The sequence below is a fragment of the Leucoraja erinacea genome, chromosome 33 (assembly GCF_028641065.1).
Source record: "Leucoraja erinacea ecotype New England chromosome 33, Leri_hhj_1, whole genome shotgun sequence".
NCBI classification, from domain to species: Eukaryota; Metazoa; Chordata; class Chondrichthyes; order Rajiformes; family Rajidae; genus Leucoraja; species Leucoraja erinaceus.
In genome coordinates this window covers 5725594-5740581 of record NC_073409.1, presented here as the reverse complement: position 1 = coordinate 5740581, position 14988 = coordinate 5725594, and the positions used below count along the sequence as shown (strand labels likewise).

At 45.3% G+C, this 14988-nt stretch overlaps 1 protein-coding gene across 3 annotated transcripts in view; it reads right to left on the bottom strand.

The window, feature by feature from the left end:
• Positions 1-14988, bottom strand: part of LOC129712576 (unconventional myosin-Vc-like) — a 68645-nt gene that overhangs the window by 20487 nt on the left and 33170 nt on the right. For all 3 annotated transcript variants that reach the window (XM_055661098.1, XM_055661096.1, XM_055661097.1), the window contains exons 13-25: positions 14278-14403; positions 12951-13034; positions 12346-12480; positions 12095-12192; positions 11155-11241; positions 10374-10485; positions 9319-9530; positions 8361-8526; positions 6302-6448; positions 4196-4360; positions 3549-3642; positions 1459-1522; positions 545-725 (exon numbers count right to left, since the gene is read on the bottom strand). In XM_055661098.1, the coding sequence (XP_055517073.1) occupies positions 545-725; positions 1459-1522; positions 3549-3642; positions 4196-4360; positions 6302-6448; positions 8361-8526; positions 9319-9530; positions 10374-10485; positions 11155-11241; positions 12095-12192; positions 12346-12480; positions 12951-13034; positions 14278-14403 (1671 nt within the window). The remainder of the gene's footprint in view (positions 1-544; positions 726-1458; positions 1523-3548; positions 3643-4195; positions 4361-6301; positions 6449-8360; positions 8527-9318; positions 9531-10373; positions 10486-11154; positions 11242-12094; positions 12193-12345; positions 12481-12950; positions 13035-14277; positions 14404-14988) is intronic.

Below are 14988 nucleotides of genomic sequence, written 5' to 3'. Positions count from 1 at the left end.
CCGACAGCACCTACAGACAGGATCGAACCCGGGTCTCTGGCGCTACAAGGCAGCGACTGCCGCTGCGCCACAGTGCCACCCAGTGGGTGAACATTTAGTTCAGTTCAGCTCCCAAATTGATTCAAAGACATGGAATGTTGCAGGGTCGAGGTATCTAGGAGTACAAGTGCACTGTTCCCTAAAGCTGTACAGAATCTGGGTCAATTTACCAATAGTTTATAGTGTTTAGTCTAGAGATACAGCGCGGAAACAGGCCCTTCGGCCCACTGAGTCTGCTGTGACCAGCGATCCCCGCACATTAACACTATCCTACACACACTAGGGACAATTTCACATTGATACCAAGCCAAATAACTTAAAAACCTCCACGTCTTTGGAGCGTGGGAGGAAACCAAAGATCTCAGAGAAAAGCCACGCAGGTCACGGGGAGAACGTGCAAACTCCGCACCAACAAGCAGATGGATATTACTTGGCAGTAGTGCTAATACAACAATGTTTTCGAGGATCCAATCCAATTTTCAGGCGAAGGTCCCGTTGTACATACCAGCGCTTCGTTAGTCAGTTCTGCCAGTTCCTTCCGTAGATCCTCGTTTGATAAATATTCCTCGTGGACCTGCTCCTGCAGTTGGACTCGTTCCTCTCGGAGATGCTTCACTTCATCGTTCAACGCCTCAATTTGATTCTCATAGTCCTCCTTCTGGATCTGAAAATTGTTCTCCGATTTCCTAAAGGGAACAGAGCAGGAAAGAGGAGGATTAGCCTTGTCCACAGTTGTGAGCAAATCTCTTTCTCTTGTAATGGAGACACAAAATGCTGGAGTAACTCAGTGGGACAGGCAGCATCTCTGGATGGAAGGAATGGGTGACCTTTCGGGTCGAGACCCCTCCTCAGTCTGAAGAAGGGTCTCGGGCGAAACATCACCCATTCCTTCTCTCCAGAGATGCTGCCTGACCTGCTGAGTTACTCCAGCATTTTGTGTCTATCTTCGATGTAAACCAGCATCTGCAGTTCCTTCCTGCATATATCCCTTACTGCAGTACATTGTAGATCATTGAAAGTTACAATGGTCAAGTCAAGAGTATTTATTAATAATAATAATAATAATGATGTATGAAGATATACGAAGATATTTCTGTAATTAATGTACATGTAGTTTATTTCCATCACCAAATCTTTAAGAACCTCAACTTTCTTTGAAATTCTCCTCAAGGTCCATTTTTTTAACCTAAGCTTTCATCAAGTATAATTTTCCTTAGTCCAATGTCTGCTTGTCTTTTTAAATTATAATTCTGATAATTCTTTTATCTTTTAAAGGCGCTACGCAAGTGTAAAAAAGTTGCTATTATTGTTTTGTAATATTTAACCTATTGTTGTACTGATTTCTTGTTGGCTGCTCTGTGTCTATTCTTGTAAACCAGCATCTGCAGTTCCTTGTTTCTACTGATACAATCAATGTACCTTCTTTGATGTTCTTCCCTTTCCAAATTGTCAAGGTGCGCCTGTGTAATTTGATCCACTTTGTCTGTAAAACAAAATAGAAATGATCAAATATGCATTGTCTAGTGGTTATAGAACTGTAGAGAGCCATTGGTTTGGTTCCTATCATCAGTTTCACTAATCAGTATAAAAACATTGAGGATTCACTGTTACAGCAGGGACTTGATCAAAATGGGTGCATCGATTTGCTTCTGTTTTCTATTCTGAGAGTAAATTCTGGATGAAGGTCTCACTTCAAGATCTCCTCCAGAATCCAAACTAAAGGGCCTGTCCCACTTCGACAGCGCACGAAGATTTTATACATCCCAAAATCCTGGGGCGCCGCGCGCGACACTGCCTACATCACCACGCACCATGCGAGCATAATGCGCACGTCGTGACACGTAAATGATGTTGCGTAAATCACACGCAAATGACGCCCAGGTGGGACAGGCCCCTAACTCTCCTAGATCGCGCCAACTGCACTGTCAGAGGTGATGTTCAAAATGGTTGGTATCTATGTGCAGGTGTACACCCTTTATGCACCCTTCAGTTTATTTTATTTTAGAGATACAGCGCGGAAACTGGCTGTTTGGCCCACCGAGTCGGCACCGGTCAGTGTTCCCCGCACTATAACACTATCCTACACACACACTAGGGACAATTTACTATTTTACCGAAGCCAATTAACCTACAAACCTGAAAGTCTGGGAGTGTGGGAGGGAACCGGAGATCCCAGAGAAAATCCACACAGGTCACGGGGAGAACATACAAACTCCGTACAGTGAGCACCCGTGGTCAGGATTGGATCTGGGACCCTGGCAATGTAAGGCAGCAACTCTACCGCTGTGCCACCGTGACCACGTTGGGGGAGATTACCACTGTTTTTCTTCACGCCCAAACAAAGACGGACAGAAGTCATCCAACAGTTCTTGGAGGACCTAACACCTGGCACCATTAGTACTTGTGTACAGGTGCACAACCTTTTATCCGGTGTTCCGGAAACCGAAAAACTCCGAAAACCGGCCATTTTTTCCAGGATGTCATCGGCACACCAAAGCTCGCGTTTGGCGCCAAACTTGACCCGAAACGACCCACGGTCAACCCAGGTCTGTACTACTGTAGCGGCTGCCTCCTCTCCGGAGACCTGGAGACACTTAAACATCTGTAAATCATTGCTTAAATGTTAGTCAGTTAGTTTGGAGGGCTTTTATGTGAAGGGGGGGTTGAAGGGGTAAACTTTAATTCTTAGTCCCCTACCTGGTCGAAGAGACGGGGAGCGGTCAATGCCTTACCGGGTCGCCGTGCAGTAAGCTCCGCAGCGCTGTGGCCGCCAGCGGGCGGCGCCGGTTGTAGCTCCGACCCCGGCAACTCTACCCCTGGCTGCGAGGCGCTCCAAATCCACCGCCGCCCGTGGCCGGACGCCCCCCACCCCAGCTCCGCAAATGTCGGGAGTAGGCGGCGTCGCAGCGCTGGGATACCAGCGGGGAGCGGACAATTCCTTACCGGGTCGCCGTGCAGTAAGCTCCGCAGCGCTGGGATACCAGCGGGGAGCGGGCAATGCCTTACCGGGTCGCTGTGCGGTAAGCTCCAGGGCGCGGAGGCCGCCTTCTCCCAACATTCGCGGAGCTGGGGCCTCGGGCGGTGCTGGATTTGGAGCGCCTTGCAGCCAGGGGTAGAGTTGCCGGGGTCGGAGCTACAACCGGCGCCGCCCCGCGGCCGGACAGAGCCCCCAGCTCCGCGATGTTGGGAGTCGCCGACCAGGTAGGGGACTAAGAATTAAAGTTTCCCCCTTCACCCCCTTTCTTCCCTCCAAACTAACTGACTAACGTTTATGCAATGATTTACAATGATTCTCCCGGTCTCCGGGGAGGAGGCAGTTGCTCCAGACTTTTTAAGCCGCCCGCGCTACCTACCTAATCTACGCTAAAAATCTTCCATTCGGAAATCCGAAAATGTCCGAAATCCGACAAGTGTCTGGTCCCAAGGCTTTCGGATAAAAGGTTGTGCACCTGTACTAACATCTCTCGTGTTTGCCTTTCAAAATCTACTTCTGCAGAGAAAACCCATACCTTTCATTTCTTGGGTCTGATCTTGGTGTTGCTTTTTCAACTTCTCATTTTGGCCCCGCAGTGATAAAGTTTCCTTTCGAAGCTCCGACAATACCTGCGAGAATTTTTTAAATAAACAAAAGAATTAAGATACTGCAGATGCTGCAGTCTTGGGCTGGAGGAACTGAGCGGGTCAGGCAGCGTCTGTGGAGGGAATGGACAGATGATGTTTCGGGGTCGAGATCCTTCTTCGATGGAAGGCACGGTGGTGCAGCGGTAGAGCTACTGCCTTGCAGTGCCAGAGTTCGACCCTAACTACGGGTGCTGTCTTTGTGGAGTTTGTACGTTCTCCCTGTGACCTACATGGGTTTTCTCCATGACCTCCGGTTTCCTCCCACACTCCAAAGACGTACAGGTTTAGTGGCCTGGTGTAAATGTAAACTTGTCCCTAGTGCGTGTAAGATAGTGTTAATGCGTGTGGATCGCTGGTCAGTGCAGACTCGATGGGCCTGTTTCCACACTTTATCTCTAAACTAAAAACTAAAGTATTAATGTTGACCTGGCGATAACTTTATTAAAAAAAAATATAAAGTTAAATTCTTCCGCATGCATCCCCTTGACAACAGTTAGTTGAATATGACTCGGTGCTGTTCCACAAAAATAATTACCTGCTCTGTTTGCGACTTGCTTTGCTTCATTTGATCTTCGATGAATTTCTTTTGCGTCATTGATTTCTTCAACTCTTCCTCAACTTTGTGAAATTTACCTGCTTCGCTGGAGTGAAGCGTAGACAGGGAAGTCAAGCGTTCCAGCAAGCCTTTGTTCTCTTTGCTCTGGCAACAGACACCACAGACAGGTTCACGCATATATTCAACAATTATTGTATCAAAAACAAATTCAATAATCACCACGTATCAAACAAGACACGGAGGGGTCAAAACCGTTCAGTTGTTGAAAACATTGCATCCAAGTCATTTTAAACTTGTGCAAATAAATCGAGCGTGCTATGTTAAGACATAACTGGCATCACGGAACAGTCCAAAATAATGTTCTTGATATTCGCTTATGAATTACATAATAATTCTTACCTAAGGGTTAATTAAGATAGATAGAAACATATCACAAACCTGCTACTCAACTAATTCAATATTTCTGAAAAATTACTTGCATAATTCTACAACTGCATGGCAACGGGCCCTTCGATTAATCTCACCCATGAAGACCCATCTAAGTTAGTCCCATTTGCCTGCATTTGCCCCATATCCCTCTAAACCTGTCAAAATGTAATTTAGATGTTGTTATTGTAACTACCTCAACTACCTCCACTGGCAGCTCGTTCCATACGCTCACCACTCTCCGAGTGCAAAAGCTGCCCCTCAGGTTCCCATGAAGGCGGACCTCAGAGATTTGAGGTTGCACAGAGCTGCTGCCCCTCTGTAGCAGAGACCCGGGTTCAAGCCTGACCTCGGTTGCTGTCTATGTGGAGGTTGCACATTCGCCCAGCGACGGCGTGGATTTCCTCTGGGTGCTACGGTTTCCGAAACATCCCCCCTCCTTGTCACCCCCCCTCCCTCCCCTCCCACCATCAATCTCATCAAACCACTCCAGGTTCTCCTTGAAAAGCCAAGAGTCTGTGCACAGATGAGGGGTCATCTTACATGGGTGCACAAAATCAGGAGAGGAACAGATCGGACAGGTGCACAGAGTGTCCTGCCCAGAGGAGGGGAATTGAGAACCAGAGGACATGGGTTTAAGGTGAGGCAGGAAAGATTTAATAGGAATCTGAGGGGTAACTTTTTCACACATAGCGTGGTAGGTGTATGGAACGAGCTGCCAGAAGAGGTAGTTGAGACAGGTACAATTGCAATATTTAAGAAACATTTAGACAGTTATATGTATAGGAAGGATTTAGAGGGATATGGGCTAAATGCAGGCAGGTGGGACTAGTGTATATGGGACATGTTGGTCAGTGTGTGCAAGTTGGGCCGAAGGGCCTGTTTTCACCTTGTAAGACTCTCTGCCCACTATGGATGCATTTTCAGGGCACCCCATGAAACCATCAACACTCCACGACTCCTGCCTCTGGGAGTCAACAGGTTGTCTGCCTTCTGGGAAGTACTCCCGTCTTGGAGTCTTTAGCAGTTGCAAAACAGACCTTTTCCCTGAACTACCAAAGTAACACAACACAAAAAGAATGAGTGGTGAAGAAAGCACTCGATATGGCCACCTTCACTGGCCAGGGTATTGAGTACAAGAGTCGGGATTCCATGATTGTTAGGACGTTGGTTGGGCTGCAGTTGGAGCAGTGTTTGCAGTTCTGGGCACCCCATTTATATACTTCCCCCGCATTGAAACATGCAAAATAGTGAAAGGCCTGGATAGAGTGGATGTGGAGAGGATGTTTGCACTAGTGGGAGAGTCTAGGACCAGAGGCCATAGCCACAGAATAAAAGGACGTACCTTAAGAAAGGAGATGAGGAGGAATTTCTTTAGTCAGAGTGTGGTGAATCTGTGGATTTCATTGCCGCAGACGGCTGTGGAGGCCAAGTCATTGGATATTTTTAAGGCAGAGATAGATAGGTCCCTAATTAGTACGGGTGCCAGGGGTTATGGGGAGAAGGCAGGAGAATAGAGTTGAGAGGGAGAGATAGATCAGCCATGATTGAATGGCGGAGTAGACTCGATGGGCCGAATGGCCTAATTCTGCACCTACAACTTTTGAACTTATGCAATATCTGTCTAGCTTCCAGCTGGCGGGTAAACATGAAACCCACCTGCTCGTCCAGTTTCCTGTGGAGTTGTTTCACACGAAACGTGAGTTGGATGTTCAAGACAAAACGCCGTATACTTTGGTACCTGCGTCTCACCAGCCAAGCACGGACATGCTTTTGAATTATTAATGCTTTCTGGTCTTTCACCAACTGTAACAAATATTGAACAAAGTTAGGACAACCTTCCATGGTGTCCTACATCAGCAATTGAGAAAATAAAATCTATTTAGTGTTTTTTTTTAAGTTTTTTTTTTAAATGCTGGAGAAAAGTAGCAATGGGTCGTGTTCACCACTCTTTGCAGGTTCTGGCAGACGAGAGCAGAGCTGTTGCCATACCAGCTTGAGATTCAAATATTTTCTGTAGTGAATCTGCAGGTTTAGTTTAGAGGTACAGTGCAGAAACAGGCCCTTCGGCCCACCGAGTCCGCACCGACCGGCGATCCCCGCACGTTAACACTACCCTACACACACCAGGGACAATTTTACATTTATACCAGGCAAATTAACCAAAAAACCTGCACGTCTTTGGAGTGTGGGAGGAAATCGAAGATCTCGGAGAAAACCCACGCCGGTCACGGGGAGAACGTACAAACTCCGTAGTTAGGATCAAACCCGGGTCTCTGGCGCTGCAAGGCAGTAGTTCTACCGCGTTCCACAGTGCCGCCCAAAAGTTCATGAAAATCCTACTTGGACATGCCGGATCTTCTCAGAAGCCTAGGAAAGTGCGCATTGCTGATCACCGCGCCAGTGTGAAGGGCTCAGTGTGAAGGGTTGCTGGTCTGAAGAAGGGTCCCGACTCTGAACGTCACCTATCCACGTTCTCCAGAGATGCTGTCTGATCTGTTGAGTTACCCCATCACCTTGTAGCAATGTTACAAAATTTTGAGATTTAAAAAATCAAGTCTGCAATTTATCCCATCAGATAAAGCATAACAATAAGTTTAATTTGACACCTAATTCACTTTCATATCTCAAGTAATAAAACAGTTATGGCCATTTTCATACTCGGAAATTAGCATCTTGTTCCCTATTGATTTTCTATGGACATAACAAAAAAGCTGTGATCGTGGACAGTCAAAAGCCCATAACCTTCTTAAAAATTAAGAGAACTGAATGAAATTTTCAGTTACCATAGATTGAAGCATTCTGAAACAAATATAAAATAATCTTACTTGGATGACCTGAAATTAAAGCATATAATTAGTTAGTTACCCAATTGTAGCTAATTTCAAACTTCAATTGCTAGATCTAAACATCTATCCATTTCTTAATAAATGATTAACATTTTTAAATAGCCCAAGTGTCCAAATAATATTCACAAATAATTCACAATAAAACATGATTTTTAAACCTCATTTACATCAATTTATAGGCCAAATGGAAGGAATTTAGTGTTCAATTGCTGTAAATTAAAGTCAATTTAAATCGGCTTTCTAGTGGGTTCCTGTGAACGCGCTGGTTTAGAACGTTCACATTGCGCTGGATTTGTGCCCTCAAATGCCCAGAAAAATGCTGCGGGATATAAAGAGCCCAAAATGAGCTACTCGCTATAGTAAACTTTATATACAGGGTTCTTAAGAAGCCCCTTTTAATGTAAAAATAAGGTACATACCTTTAATTGTTTGCTTTATAAAACCCTGGGGCTGCGAGAGGTCGCGGGTTTAGATAGTGATTTTTAAACTACTATAGTTATTTTACAAGGCCATAAAAACTAATAATACCTTTTGCGACGGGGTCTTTCAGCGATTTTCCGTTAATGATTCACTAGGCTGAACATCTTCGATTGGAACAACCTAGTAAAAATCGCGTTTTAAACCCGCCCCCTCTAAACAGCGCCAAAATCACGTACACGGGGTGGGGCAGATTCTCATCGAAGATTCAGGTAGGTTTTGTAACATACCTACACCTTGTGCCCTTGTTTAGGTTGCTGGTGACATAGATGCCAAGGAGCCTGAAGCTATCGACCATCTCCTTGTGCAGCCCCATTGACAAGGACAAATGGCAGACCAACGCCCCCATGTTGGAGATGAGCGGGTTGCTCTGCCGCTGGCTTTGGTCTTACCTTCTGGTAGTTTCTCCGGGCCAGCCAGCCGCGCGTGTGGGACTGGATCACGACGATGGCCCCCACGATGAGCTGGTAACGCCGCCGGACCAAGAAACGACGCCAATGCTTCTGGATGATGACAGCCGCCCACGCTTGCTTCAGGGTTGTGGCCGTCAACATGCGCCTTCAATGAAACAAACACATCCACTCGTTACTTGTGGAATTTCTCTGCCACAGAGGGCAGTGGAGGCCAAATCACTGGATGAATTTAAAAGAGTTAGATAGAGCTCTTGGGGCTAGCGGAATCAAGGGATATGGGGAAAAGACAGGCACGGGTTACTGATTGTGGATGATCAGCCATGATCACAATGAATGGCGGTGTTGGCTCGAAGGGCCGAATGGCCTCCTCATGCACCTATTGTCTATATTTCTATGTTTAACCCTAACCCTATCTATCACTCCTAATTTGAGGAACGGCGGTGCTGGCTCGAAGGGCCGAATGGCCTACTCCTGCACCTGTTGTCTATTGTCTATAATTCAAGACAGAGGGTTAGAAATAGCTCTAAGGACTAATGGAATCAATGAATATGGGGAAAAAGCAGGAACAGGGTAATGACTTTTGATGAGAGTCATAAGAGGGAGTTAGATGTGGCCCTTGTGGCTAAGGGGATCAGGGGGTATGGAGAGAAGGCAGGTACGGGATATTGAGTTGGATGATCAGCCATGATCATATTGAATGGCGGTGCAGGCTCGAAGGGCCGAATGGCCTACTCCTGCACCTAATTTCTATGTTTCTATGATCAGTCACAATCATATTGAATGACGGTGCTGGCTCAAAGGGCCGAATGGCCTACTGCTGCACCTACTTTCTACGTTTCTATGTTATAATTTTTACATACTTCTCTTATTAAATTTTTTTTTTTTTTTTAAATTTTGCAAATGTTTTCTAAAGCAAGCAATGAATCTGTGTTCCTACCGTATAGTACGCTCGCCACGGACATACTGCTGTAGGATAATAGCAGCTCGTTTGAGTGTGAGGAACTTTTTTCGTTGAATCCAGCAGCGATAATTTTTCTGAATGGTGATTGATGCTGCCCTAAGCCTGTCTGCACGGAGCTTTTCCAAATAGGCCACTTGCCCTGCTCGGAAGAAAATCTTGGTTTTACCAAAGTGAAATTGGTTTGGATCCTGTGGGGGACAAAATAATAATCATTCACTAAAGTAAAATAGCAAGCCTAAAACCCAATATGCTTGGTGTACAGAGAACAATATTGAATTGAATGGAGAGATACAGCATGGAAACAGGCCCTTCAGCCCACCGAGTCCCTGCTGGCAAAATGTGTAGGCAGGAACTGCAGATGCTGGGTTACACCAAAGATAGACACAAAATACTGGAGTAACTCTGCGGGACAGGCAGCAGCTCTGGAGAGAAGGGATGGGTGACGTTTCTCGTCCAGAAACATCACCTATTCCTTCTATCCAGAGATACTGCCTGTCCCTCTGAGTTACCCCAGCATTTTGTGTCTGTCTTTGAAGTCCATGCTGACTATCGTTCACCCATTCACACTGGATCTACCTGAGCACATTTTTGCACCCTGTCCCTACACATCAGGAGCAAATTCCTAAGGCCCTACAAATGTACAGAGTCAGACATCACATGTTGGTCTGAATGGGGCAAGTATCGGAACTGCGATCAGTTAAGAAAAAAAGTGTTGCCACAGACAAGGGTTAATACTAGGTAGACAAAAATGCTGGAGAAACTCAGCGGGTGAGGCAGCATCTATGGAGCAAAGAAGGAATAGGTGACGTTTCAGGTCGAGACCCTTCTTCAGAAGGAATAGGTGACGTTTCAGGTCGAGACCCTTCTTCAGAAGGAATAGGTGACGTTTCAGGTCGAGACCCTTCTTCAGAAGGAATAGGTGACGTTTCAGGTCGAGACCCTGCTTCACGAAGGAATAGAACTCCAATACTAAGAACTCCAATACTAAGTTGGACGACAGTGTTTTAACTGCGTATCCTTTGCATACTGACCTGGATTAAACGTTGCAAGACCTCTTTGCAAATCTGTTTTTTGTCGTTTATTGCCAAATCATGTTGCGACATCAAAATACGATAACGGCCGAAGAACTCAAAGTATGTCCATCTGAAAATGAAATATTTACATTTGTGTTTTGCACAACTTCACTTGTTCCCCCCCAGGGTAGAGGATTTTAAAGGACGTGGGCTGAAGAGGAGAGATTTGAGAGAGACCTCAGAGGCAGTCTTTGGAGCAGAGGGTTGTCTGGATCGAGAACGAGCTGCCAGAGGAAGCTTTAGACTTTTGACTTTAGAGACTTTAGCGTAGAAACAGGCCCTTCGGCCTCATATACCAGTACTATCCTACGCACCAGGGACAATTTTACTACTTTACCCAAGCCAATTAACCTACAAACCGGTCCGTCATTGGAGTGTGGGAGGAAACCAGAGCGCCGGAAAAAACTCATGCGGTCACAGGGAGAACATGCAAACTCCGTACAGACAGCACCCGTAGTCAGGATGGAACCCGGGTCTCTGCCACAGTAAGGCAGCAACTCTACCGCTGTGCCACCGTGCCACCCTATAGAAGTGACACGATTCCAACTTTTAAAAGACGTTTGGACAGATATATGGTTAAGAAGCGTTTAGATGGATGTGGGCCAAATGTATGCAAATGTGACTAGCCCAACATGCCAACTTGGTCGGCACGCACAAGATGGGCCGAAGGGCTGGTTTCCCTGCTGTACAGCTCTGTGATTCACATAGTGATGACAGGATTGCGAAGGCTGTTGTTTACCTGGAAGGATAACTCTGCGCGCTGATCCGAATCGTCTCCAGCACGCCACACGCTCTCAGCTGCTGGACCACTCTCTTGCAATCATATCTAAAATCACAAGTTCAGTTTAGTTTAGACACAGCACAGCAACAGGCCCTTCTGCCAACCGAGTCTGCTCCGACCGGCGATCTCCCGTACATTAGCGTGATCCTACGTACTAGCGACAATTTACAATTTTTACCAAAGTCAACTAACCCTCAAACTTGTAGGTCTTTGGAATGTGGGAGGAAACCAGAGCACCCGGAGAAAACCCATGCAGTCAAGACAAGAGTGTTTTATTGTTATATGTCCCAGATAAAACAATGAAATTCTTACTTGCTGCAGCACAACAGAATATGTAATCGTAATAAATAATATAACAAAACCTCAGAAAAAAACCCCCATTAACAGTGCAATATTAATACTTATTATTTATTTAATTAACGGACAAACTCCGCACAGACAGCACCCGTAGTCAGGGTCGAACCAGGGTCTCTGGCGCTGTGAGGCAGCAACTCTACCGCTGCGCCACCGTGCCACCCTCAAATCACAGCATTAAACTTGAAATTGATATTTTGCTCACGTTTTTAGATTATGTAATATTTTAAATTTTGGAACCAACTTTAATTTATTGTATTGTATTGCATTCAAATGTATTGTCATTGTCTCAATTTGAGACAACAAAATGAATTTCCCTTACAGGCAGTATCATAAAAAAAAATCATAAAAAAAAATAATAATAATAAATAAATAATAAAACATTAAAAATAAAATTGAAATTGAATTTTAAAAAAAAAAGCAAAAAAAAAAGCACAAACACAGAAAGTCCACGACACAACATAACATAAATGGCACCAAGGTGAGGATGGCACCATAGTCCAGCCAGCCTCCCCTCCGTGTTCAGAAGAAGTTGACAACTTACTCAAATGGGAGCTTCGAATCATTTGGCTTAATACATCGCACGTAGTGAGGGGTTGTGGCATTGAGGGTCTCCATCAGCAGATGCAGAGAACTACGAAACTGTAATTAATATCATTTAAAGAGGATTAGAAAGTCAAACGTTTATTTCTTATTTATTAAATAATTTTATTATAATTTAAGCAGGAGTTTAAAGTTTTTTTTTATTCACGACTATGTTAGAAGATCTCACTACAGAAGAAACAACAACTGTACCTTACTGCCGACTGTGGTTCTGTGTTGCTTCTTAAAGGATTTGAAGCCTGTTCTTGCCGCACGGACTTTAATGTTTGCATTTAGGTTCCCCGTGGACGATTCATTGTCACTGAAGAAATTCGCCAGTAGATGGATCTGTGTAATTTTTTAAAAAGCAAAGGCTAAAGCAAAGGCAGCATCTCTAAAATGGTAAACATCAAACAACATATGTTTATTAATGGTGCGATCGCCCTGTACACTCACCTACACCCACTAGGGACTATTTTACAACTTGGGAAATCCAATTGACCTTCAAAGCTGCACGTCTTTGGAGCGTGGGAGGAAACCGGAGCACCCGGAGAAAACCCCCGTGGTCACAGGGAGAACGTACAAACTCCGCACAGACAGGATCAAACCCGGGTTTCTGCTGCTGTATTACAGCAACTCTACCACTGCACCATTATTCTGTGCCGCCCCTAATCATTAATGTATTGTGTTATTGACCATTGTATATTGATCTTTGTGGTATTGTGTTCACGGGCCTGTTAGGTTGCAGCAAGTAAAAAGTTTAATGAAATACTCTTGACTCTCTTAAACTATGTTACATTACAGAGATGGTCACAAACCTTACTTTTCTTCAGTACATTGATCAGTTCTTCATACAAAGTATCTCTGTTTTTCTCCAGGAATCCTTCACATTCATATTGCACCTTGTCGAAATAAGATACTATCGTTATTCCAAGCCTCTAAGTAATCAAATCTCATTTTAGTTTTAGCTTAGAGATACAGCGCGGAAGCAACTCAGCCCACCCCCAAGTCCACACCGACCAGCGATCCCCGCACATTAACACTATCCTACACACACACACACACACACACACACGGGACAATTTTACATTTACACCAAGCCAATTCATGTACAAACCTGTACGTCTTTGGAATGTGGGAGGGTAGCGGAGATCTCGGAGAAAACCCGCACGGTCACGGGGAGAACGTGCAAACTCCGTACAGACAGCACCCGTGGTCAGCATCGAACCTGGGTCTCTAGTGTTGTAAACGCTGCAAGGCAGCAACTTTACCGCTGCGCCACAGTGTTTTAGTTTACATTATTATCACGTGCACCGAAGTTCTTTTGACGTGTCCTATCCGGCCAGTGAAAAGACTATTCACGATTACATCAACCCGTCTACAGTTCAGTTCAGTTTTGTTTATTGTCACGTGTACCGAGGTACAGTGAAAAGCTCTCGTACAGGATAAAGGCTGTAATATTTAGTGCAATCTTATGTTTGATACGTTGATGTTTGTGGAAATCATCAAGGGCAAGGCAGAGTCAGAGGCAGATCAGATAATACGATACATTCATACAATCACGCCTGACTCAAGTATAATAGATAGAGCAATGGGGAAGATACTGAGTGCAGAATGTGGTTCTCAGCATTGTAGCCCATCAGTTCAATAGACACAAAGATAGACAAAAAATGCTGGAGTAACTCAGCGGATCAGGCAGCATCTCTAGAGAAAATGAATAGGTGACGTTTCGGGTCGAGACCCTTCTGCAGTGAAGAAGGGACTCGACCCAAACCTTCACCTATTCCTTCTCTCCAGAGATGCCGCCTGTCCTGCTGAGTTACTCCAGCATTTTGTGTCTATCTTTGGTGTAAACCAGCATCAGCAGCACCTTGCTACGCAGTTCCATAGACAGGGTGTGAGATGTACCATGGGGTCAAGTTAAATCGGAGAGTGCCCAAGCTCATGGAAGGACCATTCAGAAGCCGGATACCAGAGGTGAAGACATTCCCGAGTGCGGTGGTGTGCGTTTTCAAGCTTCTGGACCATCTGGCTGATGGGATCAGGGAGGAGGAGGAATGACCAGGGTGGGACAAGTCTTTGATTAGGTTGGCTGTTTCTCCAAGGCAGCGTGGAGTATAGAGGGAGTGTATTGGAGCCACTCACCTTGTCAGCAAAGTGCTGGATGATGAAAGCCTTCCTCATCATTCTGGGCTTCTCAAAGAGAGGGTTCTTGTTCAAGTAGTTATTCTGTAGTTTCTGAAGCCAATTGTCCTCAGTTCCCTGCGGCAGCTGTGTAGACAATATGGAGAGACACGTACTTGGTGGATGGACAACAGGCCATTGGTATTTACAAAGTGCTGGAGGAACTCAGCGGGTCAGGCAACCTCGGTGGTCAGATGATGTTTCAGGTCTGGACCCTTCTTCAAACTCATGTGCTCCTGGATTCCGATCCTAAACATCGTCTGTCCATTCCCTCCAGAGATGCTGCCTGACCCGTTGAGTTCCTCCAGTTCTCCCTTCGTGTTTTGCTCAAGATTGCAGCATCCGCTTGTGTCTCCAGCAGTAAGTTCACAATTAGCAGCCAGTTATGCTTCAATATTCAAAAAATGTATTGTAAACTGCAGCAACAACAAGAATGGCCCAGTGACATCATTCATGCTTTTCCCTTTGGACATCACACCAGTTACTGTACAGCTCGTAACTGTCACTGTATGTCATGTTGTTACTTGTGGGCGGAGCACCAAGGCAAATTCCTTGTATGTAAATACTTGGCCAATAAACTTACGTACTTACTTTCCTAACCATAGCTCAAAGGAATAGAGACCATGGCCACTCTTACATTACAGCTGGCCAGGCAGCATTGGTGGAGGGAAT